Source organism: Podarcis melisellensis, assembly GCF_964234715.1.
Source record: "Podarcis melisellensis genome assembly, chromosome: 8".
Classification (NCBI taxonomy): domain Eukaryota; kingdom Metazoa; phylum Chordata; class Lepidosauria; order Squamata; family Lacertidae; genus Podarcis; species Podarcis melisellensis.
This window is the reverse complement of record NC_138540.1, coordinates 66,415,693-66,439,220: the sequence shown is the minus strand read 5'-3', so window position 1 is coordinate 66,439,220 and position 23,528 is coordinate 66,415,693. Positions and strand designations below refer to the sequence as shown.

Here is a 23,528-nt window from a genome sequence, read left to right as displayed (position 1 = left end):
GCTGTATTTGGCAATGACTCAAAGGACAGCTTATTTAAAGGTGCTACAATTTAATTAGCCAGCAAAATGGCAAGGGGAGCAGAAAAAAAGAGAAAGAAAAGCAGGAAAAAGATTGACTATTGGAAGTGTCTCTGTCCCATGCAAAAACTTACAGGCCACCTATCCAAGAACATACCTCTCAGGTGCCTTACGCACGCAGGTAGGACTGAGCAGATGGGAAGAGCTGTTGGGGGAGGAGGGCATTGGACATTTATCACCTGGGCTACCTATCTCCATCCATTCCTTCCACCGCCACCCCCTGCTGCTCCCCAGACTCCCTCCAGCCCATCTTTCCACTCGAGTTCAGCAATCACAGACATCTGAAAGTAGCTTGGGAGAAGGTTTAAGCAGCAGTTAATTAAAGTAAGCATCAAATTAAATACAGCAAAATTAAAATAGCTCCGGAAATTAATTTCCAGCATTAAAAAAAAAAACAACTACCTGGTAAAGCTAGATATTATTTAAAGAGTGAAAAGGAACCTACTGAGGCGGGGAAAAGACGGAGTTGCACCCAAGCTCCAAATCCCCTTGCCAGCTTCAGCAGGAGTTACAGGGTATAGAATTGGCCAAGTCTTTTCTCTCCTAAATCTCGATTTTGCTGGCACACGCACACACGCACACACGCACACACAATCCCAGTCACCACACTTGACCACAGCCTGCCAGTCAAAACCCCTTATCTAAATGCCCACCACCCAGCTCCTCTGAACCATGTGGGTGGCCCACATTCTCCCTTCCTTCTTTCTCCACCCTAAAACAGCCCATCAGCCACCAGACACACACATACAGTGTTAAGGAGGCAATTTTCACTCTTCTGGCACTGTGTACACAGAAAGGCAGGCAGCGGAAGCAGCATGGAATATATATGTATATATTTTTCTTTTAAAAATACCTCCTAGTGGAGATTTTGCAAAGCTGCATGCAGTTGTGATTTAAAAATATATAAATAAATAAAAGGCCAATTCAAAGGGGCAAACTCCCCCAGAACTTCCTGGGGGCTACTTTTCTGTTTTCAGTGGGCAGCTAGAAGGAGGATGGTGGAGATATATATGGCTCTACTATATTTAAATGGTGCTTTGTTTCTGTCACTGGTACTGTAATCATAACCATCGCCAGATATACATGATATATGATTGCGCACGCACGCGCGCACACACACACACACACACTCCACAAACAGCAGCTTGCTCAGATCTCATTATAAATAGAAGGATCCAGCTAAAACCAGGGTCTAAATGCATTAGAATACCCATGCCAATGTCTTGCCATGTAAAAGTTAGCTGCTTTAAAAACACAGTTCTGTTTCTGGAACTACAACCAAACGCATCTCCAGCACTGGCTGCCCACACATTAATCTTTCCAATGGCAAAATTAACTTGATAAATAGTAAGAAAGTGAATAAAGGACACACTAAAAGTTCAACTTGTTAAGTTGGTCGAATATCAGACCAAAAGCTTCTTAGCTGGGGAATAGAAGGGGTTTTAGGGAAGAAGTCATTGAAGGTGAAAGCTCTCTGATTTATTCAGCAGACAATAAAGGCCAAAATGTAGGGGTTGTGCCAAAGGAGGGACAGATTGCATGGTGGGGAGTTCCATTGCATTAGTGGTAATCCTTGCATGAGCGCAATTGTTTAGTTGAACAGTGCCCCAAATCTCTCAGAGAAGAGCTAGCCATCACAATCAGTACAAGGCAAATGTTGAAAATGGTGGTGGCGGCACCATAGTCAAGCCCCCCATTTCCAAATGTACATTCCATACAGTTGTAAGAAATCAGTATTTTAGTGTAGCGGCATTTACACTTTGGAACTCCGTGCCTAGTGACATCCGAGAGGTGCCTTCACTATACTCTTTTCAGCTTCTGCTTAGAGTATTTCTGCTTAGGCAAGTCTACCTATATAAATAGGTGTTGGTATGTTTTAATCTTTTTTCCCTGTTACTTTTAATTATGTTAAAATGATTTTAAATGGTATTTGTATTTAAATTGTATTTATAACATTAATATTTCTTGTAAACCACTTAGAGGTTGTATTACAATCAAATGGTATTTACATTTTTTTGAACAAATAAATTCCTCTGCCCCAAGATACTGGTGGTGCCGATCCACCCACAAAAAGCCATTCTCCCAACTCAAACCACATTGTGATAAACTTGACCCTGACTACATCCAAGCTAAGGCACCTTGCTAACTTTGTCTGTTTTGAAATGCTAAATAATCCCCACAATTAACCTTTGAATTAAGGCTTAAACGACAATTACCATGAAACAGAACACATATAGGATATACTCCACAACAATATAATAACTGATACTCAGCTAAAAGTAATAACTGTGCATTTTGGCAGCCACTAATTCCCAACTTGTGAACCCAAAAACTTGACTACCCTGTGATCCTGAAAATGAACTGCTGTCAGCATCCCTATCCTGTCATTTCCCCCTTCCCCTTTAAGCATCAAACCTATTGGAAGCTGTATAGCTGAATGAGTAGCATTCCATGTTTACAAATAAAAGTTCCAACCATGAGGTTGCGGGGGGGGGGGGGCTATGCAAACACAAAGCTTGCAAAGTGGGGTGGGCTATGTGAACAGAAAACATGCAGATTATTTAGGGGCAGCAAAGTGAAATAAAACACTCCCATTGATATGGACTCGGCCTCATCAAGGTCTTTTTATGCTACCTGGCTTTGCATAATATACATCTGCTTCCTATTTTGTTGCCTGCATTCCACACATCTTCCATCAAGGCAGCATTTTAGTTGGAGGACGCACCCTGCACCGTGAATTGCAGCATCTGAGTAAATGCATTACTCCACCCTCAAGTTAGTTCACTTGTTTCTATTTGGATTGCCACATGAGCCACTGTACGTTAAAAAGCCATGGGCAGCTATTGGATTTTGTTTGTGAATTCACTAACAAGACACCCCCACTCAATGCTCACAACATTCTAAGCTTTTTATTTTGGTAGGGGGACACTCCATTGCTCCAAAACTCCTGCAAATAATTACTTTTCTATACCAAGAGGCTTTAAAATACTACAAAAATGCAGAGTTATTCTCTCTTCCCACCCCACCTAATAGATGCAGTAGGGAGGTTGCGTGATTATCACAAGAGGGGAGGGGGAGAGAACTGCAGAAAGAAGTATTGCACAATGTGAGTATGACCGTGCTTTCAGGGTCGGAGCCTTTAGAAAAGCAAAGGAGAAGGGGAAAACCCGTTCCCTATGGGAATGAAACCAACTGCTGTGTCCCAGAGTCCCAGCCAGGCCAAGCCATGTGTACAAACCTGCTGCTTTGCCTGCTTCCTGCTCACCAACCTGAAAGGAGCTTTAAGAATATAAGAATCTCAATGCCCAGAGGGCTGCCATAACATGAGCTGTGAGCCCAGGATGCACCAAAGCTTTGAGGTGCAGCATCCCCAGCCATGGCAAAGCACAGAGGTGAAGCAAACATGACGAAAGGGTGTGCCACCAGTGAGTGGGGAAACTGAGCCATGGAGACAGGTAGAAGCTTGCACAACAAAAGCCACAGCATTTCCAGGGCTTGTTCTGACGCTCTGCAACTAGAGTTTCAATATGATTCAAAGTCCCCCGCCTTTAAAAAAAAAACCCTGCACTTCGCATCAGGATCACTTGTGCATATCCTTCTACGTGTCCTTAACTCATCTGTCTTTACTAATAACATACAATTGGTTAACCATATTCCCACGTTACTGCAGGGGTAGGGGGGTGGGGAAGTGTATTTATATTCCTATTTTACAAAAAAAAAGTTGTTGATTGCCAACCACAGTGAGAGCTGGACCATAAAGAAGGCTGATCGCGAAGAATTGATGCTTTTGAATTATGGTGCTGGAGGAGACTCTTGAGAGTCCCATGGACTGCAAGAAGATCAAACCTATCCATTCTGAAGGAAATCAGCCCTGAGTGCTCACTGGAAGGACAGATCCTGAAGCTGAGGCTCCAATACTTTGGCCACCTCATGAGAAGAGAAGACTCCCTGGAAAAGACCCTGATGTTGGGAAAGAATGGAGGGCACAAGGAGAAGGGGACAACAGAGGACGAGATGGTTGGATAGTGTCTTCGAAGCTACAAACATGAGTCTGACCAAACTGCGGGAGGCAGTGGAAGACAGAAGTGCCTGGTGTGCTCTGGTCCATGGGGTCACGAAGAGTCGGACACGACTAAACGACTAAACAACAACAACAAGTTAATGGCTGAACCCAAATTCAAACTTGGTTTTTCCAGATCCAAAAGAAAATCTTAGTAAAAATTCATTTATTTAGCAAAATTTATATACCACTTGTTTCCTGTAAACCGCTTAAAGTTTTTACTACAAATGACCCCAATGAATTCCCGTAGAATGGTGACCCTAATGGTGAAGCAATAAAACTGCTAGCACATTTGCAAAACTAAGCAGGGGCTGGGATGGTTGACTGCATGTTGAGAATCCTGCATTGCAGAGGGTTGAACTACATGACCCTCAGGGTCCCTTCCAACTCCACAATTCTGTATTAAAGGCTTTTCAGGGTTTTTGGGGGGAGGGAATCAAGGCCAGGGAGAGGGGAGGAGGGTCCATCACAGGCATTACTAACATTATGCATAGCATGGAGAAAGCATGGGGCAGTTTTCCATTCCTCTCACACTATACAGTATGATAAAAGAGATGATAATGAAAACTCATTTATTTGTTAAGTTCCTGCCCTGCCTATTTCTCCAAAAAGACTCAAATTATTATTGTTCATTGTGTACAGCAATTGGTACATGCCTGTTTGGTAGACAAAGGCAGTTCTGAAAACAAATTGTATATCACTACCCTCACTGGAGACCCAGAAATGGCTGCAGCTCCTTGTGAAATTGGTAGCAGGTTCAGTACAAAGGAATGAGCTTGTGGAATATTCAGGCACAGGGTGACCAGTAACCGAAGTGGCTGTACAATGGGGGCTAGTGAAATTCATAGGAGGCTAAGTCTTATCAGTGGCTACTAGTCACAATGCCTACATACAATCTCCTGGGCCAGAGGTATTATGTCACTGAATACTAGCAGCTGGGTAGCTACAGAGGGGTTTTATGTTCATGTCCTCCTTCTTGACTTCCCACAGGCATTTGTTCAATGGTGGGAGGCAGGACGCTTGAATAGATAAGCATTTGGCCCAATCTAGCAGGGCTCTTCTGCTCTCGTGAGGCAAGACTCTCTGGGATAGTGCTGGGTGGCACAGAAAGAAACAAGGCAGGCAACCTCTCCCTCCACAGTACATATCTTGTGCAAGCCTGGAGGCGAAAACATGTCTCAATACCCATTTCCAAGTAAAGGTTGTGCTCCCCACATTATGGATCCATAATTTTCCATTTTATTTTAAAAGAGCTTCGCCGACCGCTCCCCACAGCGAAAGATGGTTGTCGGCACAGATGTTGTGGTGAGGCCGAGCATAGGTGCCATCATGCACCGAAGATTGTGGGTGCCCGCAAAAATGGGCTTCAACTTTGCCCACTGACTTTGAGGGGGCCCAGCCTCCACAATATATTATTGTGGGTGCTGAAGCACCCACGGCTCCCCGAACTTGGCTCCAGGCTGAGATACCTCTCTGTACAGGGACATTTTAAATGTTTGATATTTTACTGTGCTTAATGTGTTTAATTTGTTGGAAACTGCCCAGAGTGGCTAGGACAACTCAGTCAGATGGATGGCATGTAAATAATTTGTTGTTGTTAAGAGGAGGTCGTGCAAATCATTGGAAGGGAGTGTCACCCAAATCTACATCCAACACTCTAACCCCACCTTGCTAACCTGCTGCCCCTCCAGGTATTTTGGTCTACAGCACTGGCTAGAGCTGATGAGAGTTGCAGTCTCGAACATCTGGCTTGGCAAAGGATGCTCTTCCCACCGGGAACCACAAGAGGCTCTTGCTTTTCAAGTGTGCACAGGCAAGGCTGCTCGGTGAATCGTTAAGTTTTTATGAGGCATGTTCTTGGTCACAAACCGAGGCAGCTCCAACATGCTTTGGCCTCGACCTGGACGGCTAAATTAAGTCACTGGTGCTCCCCTCCTCTTCTGAACCCACCCTACACTGTGCTGCTTTGCCGTTGTCTACTTCTGCAGATCGCCTCTGCCACCAGAGAGCTGAGCCAGACTCCCTGCAGCAAATTCTCAAGAGCATGCTGTAAAACTTTTGCAGCACTTCTCCCTCCCTCTCCCCCCCCCCAGTGTGTGCCTAATTCTGTCCCTGACACTTTGGCTGAGTATCATCTTATCTGCTCTCCACCCCACCCGCACAGCTCATGCTCACGCAAGCAAGCGCACACACACAGACACACAGACACACACACACACACCTTCCTGTTAGATGTCAGGATGATCTTGGATCTTCGCCTAGGCAGCTCCAGCATAGCTTTCTCCTTCATTTGACAGCAGCCCTGCCAGGGAAGGAGGGTCAGGAAGAAAGGGGGAGGGAGGGAAGGATTTGGTTGGGGTTTCTTTTTCTTTTTCCAGGAGACACAAAGGGGGGGGGAGAGGAATAAGAGTCTGTGGAGGGAGGGAGGGAAGAATGTCCGTTCCAATCATGGTGCTTTTTCCTTTTTAAAAAAGCCAGCTTGCTTTCCAGCCATACGACCTGCCCCCACACACCCCGACCCCCGCCAAATACCGCCCCTTCTCCAGTCTCTCAGCGCAGGCCATTTCAATCTCTCATCTCTGGGTGGCCTGGCCTTCTTCATACTGCTCACAGATGGCTGTTTCTACTCACTTGAGCGCTTGACCTAAATCTCTCCTCTCCAGATCCAGTGGCACTGCAAATGTCTTACCAGTGCACAGCTCAAGGCATGGCAAGGCTTTAAAAGAAAAAAAAAAGAAAAAGAAAAAAACCAGGGGGAGGAGGAAGAGGTGAAGGAGAAGAGAATGACAACAGGATGTGAGCTGCCCAGGGAGAGCCCCCACCCCAGCTCCCCATTTTAGAAACAGACAGGAGGAAGATTCGGCCCTCAGCATCATCTTTTGCCCTGTCATCTATTCTGCGCCACAGTCTGAAAACTGGGTAACCACATATCCGGCCCCAATCTTCCTGATAAACCTCTCTCCTCTTCCTCTCCCCCTCCCCTTCCTCCCTGCAAGCTCAAATAAGTTCCACTAGCTCTAAAGTTTCATCAGTGACTCAGCGGCTGGCTGTTTCAGACAGCAGCCACACACACACGAACACACACACCTCTCAAGGGAAATGGAAAGAGGCCTTCAGCCCCCAGTTGCAGATGGGCTGGGTGGTGCAGGAAGGCCGGAAGATAGCCAGGCTCAAATTACAGTGTGTGCAAGCAGGGAAAGGGTGGAGGGAAGAAGGATAAACTGCAATAACACCGTTAACGCTTATGTACCACTTTCAAATGTTCAGAAATACTTCACCTGTTACCTTGTCATAATCCTTACAACAGCCCTATAAGGTAGATTGGTCAATATTATCTCTGGGTTGAAGATCTGGGGAAGCGGTGGCTGAGAATGGGTTGGGGGGTTGCCTAAAGCCACCTAGTTCTTCGCGGAAGTGTTTTGAAATGGGACATTCATACCTGCAGATAAGTTTCAGCCACACCAACACTCTTCTATTTCTTCCAAGTACACTCTGAACGTGTGGGTGATCTCTGAAAGGGCAGGAAAGTGTGCCTGCATATAAACTGCAAGCCATGCAAGGGCCGTCACATCTGTTTTACATGCAGAAGGTCCCAGGTCCCATCCGCCAGCATGTCCAGGTAGGGTTGGAAGAGTCAGCCCATGCCTGAATCCCTGGAGAGCCACGGCCTGCCAGTCAGTGTAAACAGTACTGTACTGAGTGAATGGACTCAGTGGTCTGATTCAGTATTAAACAGCTTCCTATGTTTCAACATATGCTGCAACAAATTATCTTTATCTCTTTGGCTTGTGAATTTCACCTGCGGAATAGCAGAATTACTTTTATAAGGGGAGAGAGAGGAGCCCCCTCCCCAAACCAAGCCCTCCCCCACCGAAGAGATTAAAGGGACACACACACACAGTCATTCCCCAGCTCTGCCTTCCTTCCTCAGCCAAGGCTGTCTGAAAGAGCCCATCATTTGTTCCGCCCCCAGCGCCAAAGCACTGAGCGACAACAGAATGCTTTTAAAATCCCCTACGCGCGGCGTGACTCACTGCAACCCCACGTTGCCCAAAACAAGCTCCGACAAGGAGAGGAATGGAGAGGCAGAGAGATCCTGGAGGCGGGGACAGAGAGAGAGAGAGAGAGAGAGAAGGAGAAGGCCGGAAAGAACAGGGGCTGAAACTCTGCCTGCTGGCTGGAGGCTAATTGGTTCCGGCAACAGCCTGCTCAGCTTGGCGACGCTTCCTCCAAGTCTGCTCCAGCCACTGCAATGCTGGCCCTGGAGAGCGGAGAACATTTCTCCCGGCTCAGCTTTGGACACAGCCCTGCTGACATTGTGGGGGTGGAGGGGGAAGGGTGAGAAGCAAAGCCACCAAGCCTAGGAAGAAAGGAAGAGAGGAGACAGCCGCCCGCACCAAGGTTTCTAACTTGCACATGGCGTTCCAGCCGGGCGCATTCGCCAGAGTGAACCCACCACGGATGAACACAGCAAGCCAGTTGGGGGCAGCAGACGCAAAAGGACCTGGGACAGGCGAGGCTGACATCTATCAGGCGCGCTCTCGTTCTGCCCACAAAGGCCACGCATAGAAAGAGAGGCGGAGGCAGCCAGGAAGTCAAAATCCTGCACCAAGAAAAGCCGGAGTCTACAACCTGTAGATGACAACTGGCACGTTTGCTTCTTTTGCAATAGCTGGCTTATTCGTGGGGGAAAGGCACAGAGCTATGGGTGTGTGTGTCCCATGGATGCCATATTGACAACCCCTCCACAAGGAGCTGCAGCCATTTCTGGGTCTCCAGTGAGGGTGGTGATATACAATTTGTTTTCAGAACTGCCTTTGTCTACCAAACAGGCATGTACCAATTGCTGTACACAATGAACAATAATAATTTGAGTCTTTTTGGAGAAATAGGCAGGGCAGGAACTTAACAAATAAATGAGTTTCATTATCATCTCTTTTTTAAAAAAGCACCAGTCCTGTAGGGATCAGAGAAACATGTGCCCAAATCTCCTCAGTGGGATCTTCTTATAAACAGTAGCAAAAACTTTGGAACTGTTGGAACAAGAATACTGTTGGTGCTAAACTGTTTACTTGAATGGTACCCATATCCAGTCTAACCAAAGATATGGAGGGCCAAATTAGATGAGAGCGTGCATTTTTAATAATACTAATAACAACCCCTGGGGGTGGAGGAGACTGATAGATAGTGGTATTGCAGCAGTCCAAGAGGTGTTTTTTGAACCCTTTCTTCCTTTGTTAGGTTCTCAACAAAAATCACTCATCTTACTAATTTACACTTAGAAGAAGAAAAAACTCATTCACACCAACAGAAATTCTTCCCAATGCAAACCAAGAGGCTTTGGATAAAGTTTTCATCAGGACCACAGCAAGGGAAGGGGTGTTCCACTCCTGCCTTCTCCATTTTGAGCAATCCCCCTAAATGATCAATGTGACTCTTCTCACCTCCCCTCCACAATCTTTTTAAAAGCATAAATATTTAAAATCACATCTGAAAGTTCCTATAACTTAGGCTGTGTGCACACCAGAGTGTTAAGGAGCACATAGATCACAGAGATCCATTTTTCCATGTGTGCTTTTGTGCATCTTCATCCACACATGGGCATTGCCAGCTGAACTCTAGCTCAGCGGTTCCCTTTCACACTAGTGGGCGGTGCCTGATGGGATAAATCTGCGTTCTGTCTCCTCTCCTCAATTAGTAGTACATCCCTACCCTTCTTGAGTTCCGGAAACCTGAGGTCCATTGTGGACATGTGTGCAGGTATTTGTTTGCCTGTGTGTATAGCCAATTTTTGAGACAGCCTTTTTCGAAATCCACAGAATGGGTTTAAATACAGAACACGTGCCACACCCAGCACCACTAGCAGCCCACAGAGGACCTCCTCACCAAGGAAGTAGGGGATGTGGTGCTAGATGAAACACAACAAAATGTCACCACACAAATTTAAAAAATAATAATAATACCCTGCCGATACCATGTATTTCAGTGCACTCACAGCTATTATTTTATGTTGGATTCTCCCACCCCAGACACCCCTCATTATCCACAAATTGAGAAAATCCAGATTAAATGAGAGGAGAGGAATGCAGGCTGACACTTGGATGAGGACAATATGTGGACAGGGTAAAAACATGCACACGGGAAAAGCATCAAATCCACTTTAAACTGTTGTGTGTACACAGCCTTGCAATGGCTTTGCTTTGAGTCTAAAAGGCAAGAGAGGCCCCAGCAACAGAGTGTTGGTACAGTTGGTAGGCAGAAGAGCCTCAGAAGCACCAGAAGAGTGTTTGGGGCTAGCCCAAGGTGGTGGCATGAGAGCCCCAGATCTTTTGCATCAGGCCCTGGAAAAATACTTTGCTTATCACAGGGCTGGGGGACCTTAGGCCCTCCAGATGTTGCTGAACAACAGTGCTCATTAGCCCCAGGAAGCATGGCCAATAGCAAGGGATGATAGTAGTTCAGCAACATCTAGAGCAGTGTTTCCCAACCTTGGGCCTCCAGATGTTTTTGGCCTACAACTCCCATCATCCCTAGCTAGCAAGACCAGCGTTCAGGGATGATGGGAATTGTAGTTCAAAAACAGCTGGAGGCCCAAGGTTGGGAAACACTGATCTAGAGGACCAAAGGCTCTGCACACCTGGCTGGGTGCCCTCCAAATTCCAGTAGTGGTAAGACCCCACCCCACCGCCATCACCAACTCAATTCTCAGAGGCATCTATACAAATAAATTTACATGTGCAAATTTGTGTCATAAGCTCTGTGCCTGGAGTTCTTTTAACTGTCTTGCAAGACTCCTGCTGGTAATAAACACGTTTGTGGTCTACAAGCTCCTCTTTTGTTAGAGCTGATGGGTCCCACTGTTCAAAGAATCAACAGCCTTCCAGTTGTGGGTTGAAGCTGGCAAACTGGGTTGGGTGGGTGCTGCTTAACTGGGTCCATTTCTAGAGTAGTGGTGGCTAGCCATGCCCCTCCAGGTGCTGCTGGACTCCAACTCCCATCAGCCCTAGGCAGCATGGTGAAGAGTCAGGGATGATGGGAGGTGAGAGTCCAGGAGGACATGGAGAGCTACAGGTCTACCAGCCCAGTTCCAGAGTGAGTCAATGAGCAGATCAAGGTGAAAACCACCAGAGCTCCCTGGTAGCAATTTGGTAGCAAGAGTAAGGCTGACCAAGCCGCAGACAGTTAAACAGAACGCAACTGGAGGAGTGGGCCGAGAACAAATCAAAGCCAGGGGTGGGTGGGGGTTAGTTCTATGGCTTGCTTTACTGGTGGAGGATCTGAAGCAGCTAGGTTTCTGGCGCTGTGCAACAATGAGCTCTTTGTAGCATGTGGTGCATCCCTGAACAGCTGGCACAGCTGCACCTCATCTCATGGGTAATGTCCACAATCAAGGCTCAACTACTTCCAGGTTTGGCTACGGCAAAGCCAGTTACTTTAAAAGTGGTACTAACCTGATAGAGGAGTCCCTAATGGTGTTTGCGCATCACCCCTCCAACCCTCTTGCCTTGCTTACTCCCAGAAAGATCGGCTTATGCGGAGGCACAAGATCGCGCTCCTTGAAATGGCAGGATTTAGTCATTCCCAACACCACAAGAACAAAAGGTGAGGGTGGGCAAAAAGAGACTACAGAAAATGAAGGACTGCATCAGATGCGTCCTGGTGCAGATGTGGCCTTTCTTTATCAGAGCACAACAGTAAGGGCATAACCGGTGTGGTACAGATGGAGGTTCTTGCACGGCAGCTATTGTGCCCTGTGGAGTGCCTCTTCCTGCAGAATCAAATAGCTACTGTGAATCAGAGCTTTTAGTTTAAGAGAAGAGCACAGGGAAAGTGCAGGGAGTAGTTTCAAGGCTACAAAAGAAAAACTCAGAAAGCATGTGGGCAGTTTCTGTTAGAAATTGGAAAAATTAGGGTGGCCTTTTTCGTTTGTTTGTACTGCATCACTACCAACTTTTCTTTGCCATGCCCACAAACACCCAAATCCGTACCAAAATTGTGGCCGATTCATTCTCTTCCCCATGCACCTGTTGCCCAGGGTTGCTGAAGGAAGCCCAGCACCATCCACCAAGATGGGACTTGTTACCCGATTTCAAGTCCTTTAGGTAACAGACAGCTAGTGACGTGTTGAACTCAGAATAAGAGATTCAGAGTAAGGTACCGCCACTTCCTGGAACAACCTCTGTCTGCACAACAGTATACAAGCTTTAGAGAGGCAAAACAACTCTTGTTTCAAACACAGAGTTCAGTGCAACTTGAAAGACTGCATATAAAAAGGCTGGCAGTGTAGTGCAGTGGTTAGAGGGTTGGACTAGGACCTGGGAGGCCGGAGTTCGATGATGCTTTGCACTTCAGCGTAGCAAAGTGTGGTTTTGGTCTGTCATCTCCAAGCCCAACTTCATGGCATTATAAGGCTAGCAGCAGCCCTGGGTACATCACTTGAGCACTCCAGGGTCTTTTTAGTTTTAGCAGGCGCTGCTGCTGCATCTTGCACTCAGATTCTGTTTTTGTGAGCGGCCATTGCAGTGTAGCGCAGGACCAGTAGAGCCTACCAGAAAGTGGTGGCTGCCAGGGCTCCACAGAAAGTGCTGGGCTCTGGAAACCCTGATGTGGGCTCCTCTCCCACTTCACAGAAAGCTGAAAGTAAATGTGCTGGTGGCAACCCAATGTGTGTGAGGCCAACAATGCCATGGCAAAAAGGAATCGGGGAGTTCTTCACACATTGGAGTCTCCAAAGCATTTGGAGAAGGAGAACCAGGTCCCTGAGGAGCCAGGATGCAGTGGAATAGGAAAGTGCAGAAGCAAAGCTCACCCCTTGTCTCCTCATCCTGCTGAAGACTAATCATCTTCTGAAGGTGATCAGATGTGAGATAGCCTTGCCTCTTCTGACCAATCTTGCCATGCTCAATGTTTGCAGTGGCTTTGTGTGTAAAACTGTATATATTGCATGTGTTTTGGTTTGAGTACAGGTCTCTAAAAGCCTAGCATGCTGTTTTGTTTACTAAAATAACCTAAAACTTGAATGACTGTAAGGGAATTGAGAAAACTAATATTTCCTGAGAGGTTAGCTACCAATCAAGCATTGCAGTGTCGAGTAAGTAGTAATCATGGGGTTTGTGTTAAGTGGTGTGGTTTACTTCTTTCTGCACTCCCTAAAGTTCTGTGCCATATGAGTGTTGAAATGACTATATTACCTTTTTAAAAAACCTACATTTGTATTCTGATGTAATTCATTACCTTGAATGATATGTCTTGGCCTCTCTTTCTGAGGATTAGAGAAGCGTGAAACTGAAACGCCAGCTATTTAAACTGGGAACACCAAAAAGCATAATTTGTAATTTTGAAAACTTGCAAATTAAAAATCAACAACAACACTTGAGCACTCTAAAGCACAAGTTCTTCTCATATTGCCTTCACGTTGCATAGCTGGGAAATTTATTCCCATTTTATAGATTGGAAAAGGAGGCCCACACTTGTCCAAGGTGCTACAGTAAAATCCTTGGGTTTGTGAAAACAGAGCAAGAAAGATAATCATTTTTCAGACAGAGTTGAAGGTGGTCTAAGAAAGGCTTTGCTTCTCCCTTTTCTTGGGGTCCCGTTGTTGCTTTTGGCCAAACAGGGTTTCAAACCAACTACTAACTCAATGTATCTGGCTACAAACTATCTGCAAAACTGGGATACCAGGAGGTTAAAGCAGGATAGTCATGCAAAGCATGAGCAGATCCCGCTTTCAAAACTGCCTCCGACTCACAGGTGGTGGCGAGGAGGGGGTCTTCTGTTCTCTTCCTAATGGAATATATAATTGGCTGCCTAATTCCCCCCCCCAAAAAAACGCTCCCACAGCACAAAATCCTAAATTGCAAATCCAGTTTCCTGTTTCTCACAAAGACTGTGCAGCTAAAAGATCTCCTGGACCTCTGTGGCTTCTCTCGCCACTCAGGATCTTCCACCCTGCTGAACCACTCAGGTGAAACTGCAGGACAAAGAATGGAACTCTGACAGCGTAATCCCCCAGTAATCCTAATTAGGGTGCGGCTAGTTCATTCAGTGTGTGTGTGGAGGGGGGTAATAGAAGGGGAGGATGCTCATTTTTAGCTTTGGATAGCGTTGGCCCCTCTCCTGGTTAAAGACACAACACAGACACAACCAAAATGGGCAAGATTGGGGGCGCGGAGAGAATGGGGATGCTATCTATTAAAAAAATAAATAATAAAGATGCCTGTGGACTTAAGGATTATGGGTATAGTGGTTTCTGAAGGACAGGCGTGGGTGGGGAAGTCTGTACATGTCAGAAATCCACCCCTCATTCCTTATCTGGAATGGATTAATCAGTTAAAGCAGGAGGCCACTGAGTAACTTGGTTGCTCTATGGGCAGATGGCAACCCATAAAACTGTGACATTGGTAGCTGGTTTATTGCATGCTGGCATATCTTCATCCATTTAAATGGAAGCAAGTTTTTTTTTTTTTTTTTTTTAAAGTCTGCCAGAATTGAACAGAGTCAATCTCCTTTTTAAAAGGAGCCAGGTACATTCCCCCACCCCCGTCTCACACTTACCTACCTACCTACCTACCTACACAGTGAAAGATTCATTTATTGCCAATCAGTCTGCTAGTCAAGGGATGCTGCTGCTGCTGCTACTGCTGCTGCCACCTCCCCTGCTTCTTCCCTGCACCCCTCGCCCCAACTCAGCCCCCAGACTACATTAAGCATCCTGCCTGAGCCAGGGGGGCAACCAGACCCCCAGGACACTCGCCAAGAGCCAGCCGCTTTGTTCCAGGTGCCTGTTCACTTCTTTCATTAGGCTAATGGGATGCGGATGCATTACTCCATTCCACATGCTGCTAATGAAGCACTCAGGCCTGTGTGTTTGCATTAATGTGCGCAGTGCTGGCAGGCGGGGAAGGGGAGGGTGGAAGGAGAAGAGGAGGAGAAGGAGAAGAAGAGTGAAGGGGCTGCATTCGGTCAGACTATCTAGCCGGCATTGTCCCCCCCCCCACTTCCCCCCCAGCTCCCCATTAATCATCCGAGCTGCCTTCATTTAACTCCTGCTACCTCAGCCTCCATGCCCTACCCTACAAAGACCAAAAACCAGGTTATGTTGCATGCCAGGCCAGACGAATCTTAATCTGCCCAGGGAGAATTCCACAGCACATTCCACGACACATTAAGCAAGGCCCTTTGCACTGGGCAGGCTCAGAGACAAAGCTGCTGGCGAGGGAAGGGCGGCTACACCTACCCCTGGCTCTCCGGAAGGGAGGCCTGAGAAGCGGAGCTGTGGGGACGGGGCGGGGAGGTGGGGGTGGAGAAGAGAAAGAAGACAGCTGCCCTTTCAGAGCAAGCCAGCCATGGTCTGCAATCCAGTTTCCACACAGGAAACACCCAGCCCTGCCTGCCGGCCTGCCTGCCTGCCTTTCAGATGAGGGGCTCCTGGCTTGAGTGTCTGGCAACGGTGCGGCCAAGTCAGGCAACGGCGTCCCAGCCTCACAGATGAGGTTGTCCAGAAGCTGCACGGTGTGCGCCCTCTTCCTTCAGCATATGTAGAAACATTGGGATGTTTCCGAAATTCCCTCTTAACACCACAGGCCTCTGGTCCTTCTTGCTGCGGACACATTAGGGAGCATGCAAGAGTCATCTGCAAAAAGGGCCAGAGCTCCTGGGCCCTACACAGCTAAGGGGCCACAGCCTCCAAGTATGAACTCTCAAAGGAAATCATCCCAGCTGCCCCCTAGGGTGGCACCTTGAAGACTGACCACATCTATTATGGTGTGAACTTTCACAAACTGAAACCCACCTCAACAGGCATGCTTGCATCCGACAGTGTCCACAAAACCTTACACCATAATAAAACTGGTTTAGTCCTTAAAAGGTGCCACAAGACTTTGCTGAGAATAAGTCCTATTGAATTCATCAGGGCTTGGGCCCAGGTAAATGGGCTCTTCCGGAAGGCTCTATGTGAAGCTTCATTTATAATCTAATGCTGCTGCCCTCACCCTCTTTTCTTTGCGTGTTGGGATTACAGACTGGTGTTTATTATTATTTGATATGCATTCTATTGTATTGTTTTTAGTGATGTAACTGCCTGTGGTCAAAGAGCAGTATACAAACGCTTCAACAGATAATAGCAATAAATAAAAATGACAATGAGCTGCAAGGTCAAGGGAGAGGACCTTTTCCAAGGTGCACCCACAGCTCTAGGAATTCATTGCCCACTGTCCTCCAGAAAGCGACTACACTTCAGCCCTTTGGAAAAGTTCGGAAGACTGGTTTGTTTCATGTGGTCTTATGTGAATTGCATTTGATCTTCGCAATGGATGGATTTGCAGAGTTGTGGTTTATATCATGAGCTGGCAGGCTGCTTTATTATTATTATTATTATTATTATTATTGCTCATTTACTAATGTTCATCATGGTTTGGGTAAGTTGTGTATTTCTGCCAAGAGACAGAAAGAGAGAGGTGGGGGGAGAAAGGGAGCGGGAGGGAGGAATTCACGAAGGCAGCCTAGGAACATTTTAAAATAAGTAAACCTCAAAAAGGCCTGGGGAGGTAGCTTAATCAGAAAATTAGTCCAAGCTCTTTGGATAAGGTGTTGGATAACAGATTCCTATCACAGTTATGTTCCTCACCTACTTTTTTACCTCACCAACATGTACAGAAAATAATAGGGTTTTTATTAAAGAACACCATTCTATTTGATGCAAATTCAAGTGTGGGCAAAATCCTTCCAAGCGGGGGTCACCAGCTTATCTTGTGAGCAAGAAAGCCCAGCCCACAGCCTGTGGGGCTGAATTGCATTTCCTTCTTTACCACACTTTTCTTTACGCGCCCACTACAGGTCAAGCCCAAGACTGTGCTTGGAGTGACACAACAGAGCTCATAGAGCGGGCGATCAGAGAGGGATAACACGCTCCAATGACCCCAATCCTCCTACCCCTTTGCAAAAGTGCATGCATGCAAAGCTTGCAAAAGCCGGAGCTCAAGTTGCTCCCCAGGCTCCTCTGGAGGAACATTCCAGCGCCCTCCTTCTCTCCAAGGCTTCACAACACACAGGAGGCATCACCCAACTCAGAAGCTGGGGTTCAGAGAGCTACCTCCAAGCTGCGGCTTGCTTGTGTTGCTCCCCGGAGCTCTCTCTCGGCTGCTTCAGCTCCCCAGGGGCATCAGGGAGGAGTGACCCAAGAGCTGGAATTCAAAAGCCTCCAGCAAACACATCCAGATGCCTGTACCCAGAACAACACAAAGGAGTGGGGGTGGATGAGAGAGAACAAGCCTGTGGCTGCTCCAGGAGGGTCAGCTGCGACACCCACCCACAGCTCCAGCTCCGCAATGTGCATGCCTCTGCTTTCCACAGGCACACCCCTCCCAGACACACACACACACACTCTCTCTCTCTCTCTCTCTCTCTCTCTCTCTCTCTCTCTCTCTCTTCTAGGCTGCTAATACACAGCCACATAAACCAAGCCCTCCTGGTGTTCCTCTGCTCTGCAGAGCTGCAGTATACAAGAGAGCCTGGCAGACTGCACACACATGTATGCACACACAGAGAGAGGGGGGGGGCTGGGGCACTGTTTAGCCAGGTGCCAGGGAATCCTGTGCCATTGTTCCAGTTTCAGCATCTCGCCCAAGCCACCTAGGCAACAGGGTTAAGCTGCCACTGCCGCCCCCCCCCCCCCGCCGCCTGCCTTAAGGAACAACCAGACCAGGCTCTCACTTCTCTGCCTCCTGCCTCTCCTCCCACCTCAACCTCTCATCCTCCCCCAGGAGAGAGAAAAGAATGGAGTCTTTCCATTTGGTCCCAGGTGGCAGAGCACGCGGGGGGGGGGGGTAGGCTAGCCAAGACTGGCTCGCCTAGCAACACTGGGAACATAGCGGGAGAGATTAAGGGGGGAGGCAGCCTCTCCTGCCGTCCGGCATCTGTGCAGATACTGTTGCGCCAGCGGGCCTCTCCCTCTGTGGTCCTGCTGCCATCTCCACCATGCCTTGCAGGGCCGGGGAGGGCGGGGGCGCATTCTGCTCAGCATTCCCTCCCACCTCCTTGATGCAATACTGTATCATTCAGAGAGGGGCAGCCCCACATTCTGTTCCTTGGGCACCAGGCATCAGCAAGGACAACTCGACAGACACCCACTCCCAGAGCGCAGGGGCTCAAGATTATGCCGTCGCAGCACCTCTTTCTGGCCTGTTGACAGTTGACATACATGCCTATGAACTACTTCGGTTGAAGGGCAGGTAACAGACAGACAAGTGACAGTACAATCTAAGCACCTCTACTTAGAACTCAGTCCCACTGAGTTCAGTGGGGCTTACTTTCCAGCAATAGTCTTTGGTATACCCAACAGCAGGCCGTACAGTGGTACCTCGGGTTAAGAATTTAATTCGTTCCAGAGGTCCGTTCTTAACCTGAAACTGTTCTTAACCTGAAGCACCACTTTAGCTAATGGGGCCTCCTGCTGCTGCTGCGCCGCCAGAGCACAATTTCTGTTCTCATCCTGAAGCAAAGTTCTTAACCAGAGGTACTATTTCTGGGTTAGCGGAGTCTGTAACCTGAAGCGTATGTAACCTGAAGCATATGTAACCCGAGGTACCACTGTACTAAGAAAGTCATCCCCTCACTGCCTCCAGAAACAGCAGGAGGAGGAACAGCAACAGCAGCAGCAGGTGGAGGGCGAAAGAGGCACCAAGAAAAGTTAAATTCAGCAGTCTGTATAAGTTATGCAAATTTGCATGAGCTCTGATTTTATAGGGTGAAATTCAATGTTGCACTATGACGGCTGTTCCGTCAGCAGAAGCACTTCTGCTTGCTAGATGGAGCAGTCTCCTCTCTTCTCCCACCCCTTCAGAGCATACCTGGGGGAGGCATGGGGGGGGAGGGGGAGCCCAGGTGGACTAGCAGGAGCACTGGCTTTTGCTAGTAGGACAACTTAGTTGAATCTGGCCCTTATAATTATTATCAGGTAATCGTGGGCTTGAAAGTGATTCCCCCCCCCCCAAAAAAAGACTAGGTCTTTTAGCCCTTCCTCAACCAGAACTTTTGTTTCAGGAGGCTTCGCCCACAAGCTTGCAAGTTTATCTTAGCATCCATAAGGACTAGAAACTTCCTTTTAAACATCATTTTAAAAAGTCAGTTTTCCAAGCAAGTCGAAACACCCTACATTTCTTCTGCACTCTGCCATCACACTGAAGCACCTAAGGCAGCAAGTAGCCAGAATTTGAAGGCTGTCTGATATGATCACCAGCTACATATTTAAGCAGTTTCTATACAACTTCTTCTTCTAAAGAAGTCACACCAAAACAGTAAAGCATAATAACTACACAATTAAAATCAATATATAACTTAACTGAAGTTAAAAAAGCAACACCAAGCAGCAGATAATAGAAGCATATTATCACATTACAGCCAGCCCCTTCATTCCCAGCACAGGATCCCAGCCATCCCACATTGGCATAACAAAATCAAAAACAGGACTAGAAAAGAAAGATCTTGCAGGTATACATCTATAGAAATCAATAAAGGAGCCAAACACAGCTCTTGGGGGAGGGAGTTCCATATTATACGATGCACGTGTGGAGTATGCTAGCAGCAGCAGCAACCAAAACAGGCATCGAGGAGAAGGGTCCCCCGTAATTCCACGAGAGAAATCCAAGTCAGGTGCGCAAATGTCCGAGAGCCCGCATGTGAAGGAGAGCAAAGGTGGTGGAGGCAGGGTGTGTGTGCGCATGTGTGTATCTGGGTTTGTCACAGATTGGTGAGCAAGTTAATCTCAGACTCCCTGACACGTGGAATAAAATCACGATCCCGTAATGGAATTCATTCGTCTTCCTGTCCAGGGAGAGGACAACCCCAGCACGGCGTGCCAGAATGGAGGAGAATAAAACATCAGGACAAGGGCTTCGCACAAGGCAACAGGGCACCGTGCGGAGCCTGGAGGAAGACGGGGGAGACACGGATGAGGCGCGGGAGTGGGGGTGTTAATTTTTAGCCTCTTAATGAGGAAAAATTCTAGGGCGCTGGCAGTCTCACTCCAGAGCACCTACAGAGGAAATAATGACCTTGATTTGGACCAAGCTGCTACCCCAGGAAATGGAAGAGCATCTTGTTTAAGATGCTATTTAACACAAGTGAGCCGGGGCCATTTCACACATTACACAGCAACAAACCCAGGCATACAATGCATAGCAAATTACTGCCAGGTCTGGTTCTCTGCAAGCATGTGCATCATGCACAAACGCCTGTCAAACACCTGCTTATCACATTCACTTTTTTTTTTAATGTGCATTGCCAAAACATAATTCATGAACACCCTGTACAGGATGGGTTAGGGAATGTGAAGCTCTCTGGGTGCTTCCCAACTACAACTCCCATCATCCCTGACCATTAGCCATGCCAGCTGGAGCTGATGGGAACTGGAGTCCCGGTGTCCTCTGGAAAGCCATGGGTTCCCCATCCTTGCTTTAAAATGAATCTGCAAGGGCACAAGACACCAGAGGATTGCTTAGTGCAAATCTAGCTCCAATTCTTGCACTGCAGGGGGTTGGACTAGATGACCCTCAGGTTCCCCTCCAACTCTATGATTCTATGATGCTGTTTTTGAAGAGGAGCCTGAACAAGAACAGCACAGATTAGAAGCAGCTTGGGCCCCAAGAGATCATCTCCCACCTTATGTCGCCGAAGGATCACCAGGATAAACAAAGAACTCCCTCTTGAGCTTGCCATTTGTGCACCAGGAAAAGAAGAGGCAGATCTTCCATTCCAGAGCCCCCCCGCCCCCAGAGCCCCCCCGCCCCCAGGGCACGCTGACCCTCGTGTTCCTATATCGCAGGCACTTTTGAAGGACAGAGACAAGGCAATAAGGGGTAGTATTTTTTGTGTCTGTTCGTTTAAAAGCACTTGGCATTCTTAATGTAATTGCTTTTTGGCCTGTGCCTTTGATATTGGGGGGACCAGCTGCAATACAGCAAGGGTTGGGAGGAAGGCATGTCAACATCTACCAGTAGATCAGCAAGAAGTTCTTACTCTCAATTGCTTTACTCCCCCTCCCCGGTGCCCTAAATTATACTGCTGAAATTAGGAGCACTTGAAGGAAACCCGGAGTGGATCTTTGTGTGGAAGGGCTGTGGGGGTTCCATATAGTTCTGGTATTCAAAATAAACCCCTGGGTTGAGAATTTGTTATTTTTATCAGTGTGTTACCTTTGCACCTGACTCCACTTGCTGGATCTTGACATCCTACTGCAAATAACCAAAGATATCCCTGCAAGTCTCATGTCTGCCCACCCAGGTAATAGAGCAGATGTGAGGAACCTTTGGCCCTCCAGATGCTGCTGAACTATACCTCCCATCAGCCCCTGTAAGCAGGGCCAATAGCCAGGGAAGATGGAAGCTGTAATTCAGCAACAACAGGAAGGCTGAAGATTCCCACACCTGTAATAAGAGGACAGGAGACCCAACATTTAATATTTGTGCAGGAAAGACTGGCTCAGCTGCAGCTTGCCTGACCACCTGCACCTGCCAAAATTCTCTCTTCAGCACAACCACTGAAAGTGCCCTCTACTGTATCCAGCCACTCTAGGCAGTATATCACAGGTTAGGACCATCAAACCGTGGTCACACATACAAGGCTTTAAATGACAAAGAAAGAAAGATGTGGTATGGGACACAGGAAGGTAAGAGGGCAATACCAGGATTCCCAGACAAGTCAGTCCAGTCTCATGCTAGTCATATGTAGCCAGCATGTCCACTTAAGAACACATGCAGTATAGTGACTAGAACTGCAGTAGCCAACATGGTCCCTCCAGATGCTGTGGGACTACAACTCCCATCATCCCTGTCCGTTAGCCATGCTGTCTGAGGCTGAGAGGAGTTGGAGTCTGGCAAAATCAGAAGAGTATCACATCAGCTACTCCTGGGCAATGTTAGAAACTCAGATATACAGTACAATCTAGGTGCCAAATGGTTCCTTAAACCAGGGTTGCAGTCACCAAAATAAAATACCATTTTTTGGCCAGGCGACTCAAATGTCATATTTTTCTATACGACTTCATTCTGGTTGTGCAGATAAAATATAATGGGTAGAATTCTGCAGGGTACACTGTTAGTATGTGAAAACAGTCAAGATCAAAGGACTCCCAGGCATGCACCTCCAGATTGTGGAACCATCAGGCGCCATCCTGGTGCCCAGGCATCTTCACGTGGTTGCAAGTGGCTGATAGCTAGGTGCAAAATGTGCCTGGTGAATTTTGAACACTGGGCTAAAGTTATCACATCACTACTCATCTATGAACCATTCCATCTCAGCCTAACCTACCCTGCAGGATTGTGGTGGAGGCTTTTACAGAAAGGGGAACAAATCCTTTCATTTATAGTGTGCTGAGCAACCTGGAGGAAGTGCAGGATGAAAACAGTAAGGCTGTGTACACATTACCATTTACTCTGGCTCCAGTATGCTCCCAGCGCTGGCGTTTGAAGTTGTGTACACATGGCATAAGCTGCAACACACAGCTATCCTGTAGTTTCTTGAGAAATACTGCTGATAGATGCAATTCCCCTCAAACCAGCTTCCATCCAGTCTGAAAGCCTAAGCCACACTTAGGATGAGGTTTATACATTTTTAGCGGTTCTTATTTTTAATGTATAAGCCGCCTTTGGTGCCTGAAAGGGCAGGGTATAAATAAATAAATAATTTTTTAAAAAAAATATTCAAGACAGCTGTTGCGCATGCAGAGACAACAGCTTCACAAACAGGAATTCTGGAAGGTTGCAGGTGTGGGGAAGGTGAACAGGTAAGACACACTGGGTGAAGAGATCCCTGCCCGGTCTCTGGTGTGTACAGCAACATGCAGATGCAACTTGATATGTAGCTGAAGGGTGGGGTGGGGCAACCTCACTGTATTTTAAGCCACTAATGAATACATGGCCTAAGTAAGAATGAAGTTAAAAATACACAGGGTGTCCCTATCTACCAGCTTTCCACCACCAGAGAGGCAAGAATGCAGTTCTAACAAATCCGGTGTGCAAGCTTTCCATTGAAGTGCAGACATCTCTGAAGTGAGGGGAACACCTCTTTTGAAGACTAGACGAAAGCAGCCAACCCTGTTGGATGCAAGGACAAGCACATTCTTCTCACCCCACCTGGACCCAAGCATCACAAACAGACCAGCAAAGCAGGGTGGGCATTTGCTGGCTATCACAAAGCAGGACAAGACATAGAGAGCAGCAAGAGTCTGTGAAATATAGTGTCAGTAGTCTGGCTCTTCCTGAACCACCACCGTGGCCTTCTTAAAAATAAAAAAATACCCAGATTCAGCTGCTAGGGGAAGAGGACTGCAAAGGGTTTATAAAAAGCTGCAACAGGATGTTGTTTTGGCTGAGCAATTCTGGTTTGTCAATACCCA

General features: G+C 47.3%; 1 protein-coding gene and 1 long non-coding RNA gene across 5 annotated transcripts in view; one reads left to right on the top strand and one right to left on the bottom strand.

Moving 5' to 3' along the window:
- Positions 1-23,528, bottom strand: part of AHDC1 (AT-hook DNA binding motif containing 1) — a 193,708-nt gene that overhangs the window by 120,419 nt on the left and 49,761 nt on the right. The window contains exon 1 of one of the 4 annotated variants that reach the window (XM_081920490.1): positions 22,559-22,634. The exons of the other annotated variants lie outside the window; for them this stretch is intronic. Within the exon in view, the coding sequence (XP_081776616.1) occupies positions 22,559-22,619 (61 nt within the window). The 5' untranslated portion in view covers positions 22,620-22,634. Of the gene's footprint in view, positions 1-22,558; positions 22,635-23,528 lie in introns of those variants that run through there. 4 annotated transcript variants of the gene reach the window in all.
- The window catches only part of LOC309375404, a 113,819-nt gene continuing 94,392 nt past the window's right edge, over positions 4,102-23,528 (top strand). Inside the window, exon 1 of the long non-coding RNA XR_014170912.1 lies at positions 4,102-4,235. This is a non-coding gene — a long non-coding RNA (uncharacterized lncRNA). The remainder of the gene's footprint in view (positions 4,236-23,528) is intronic.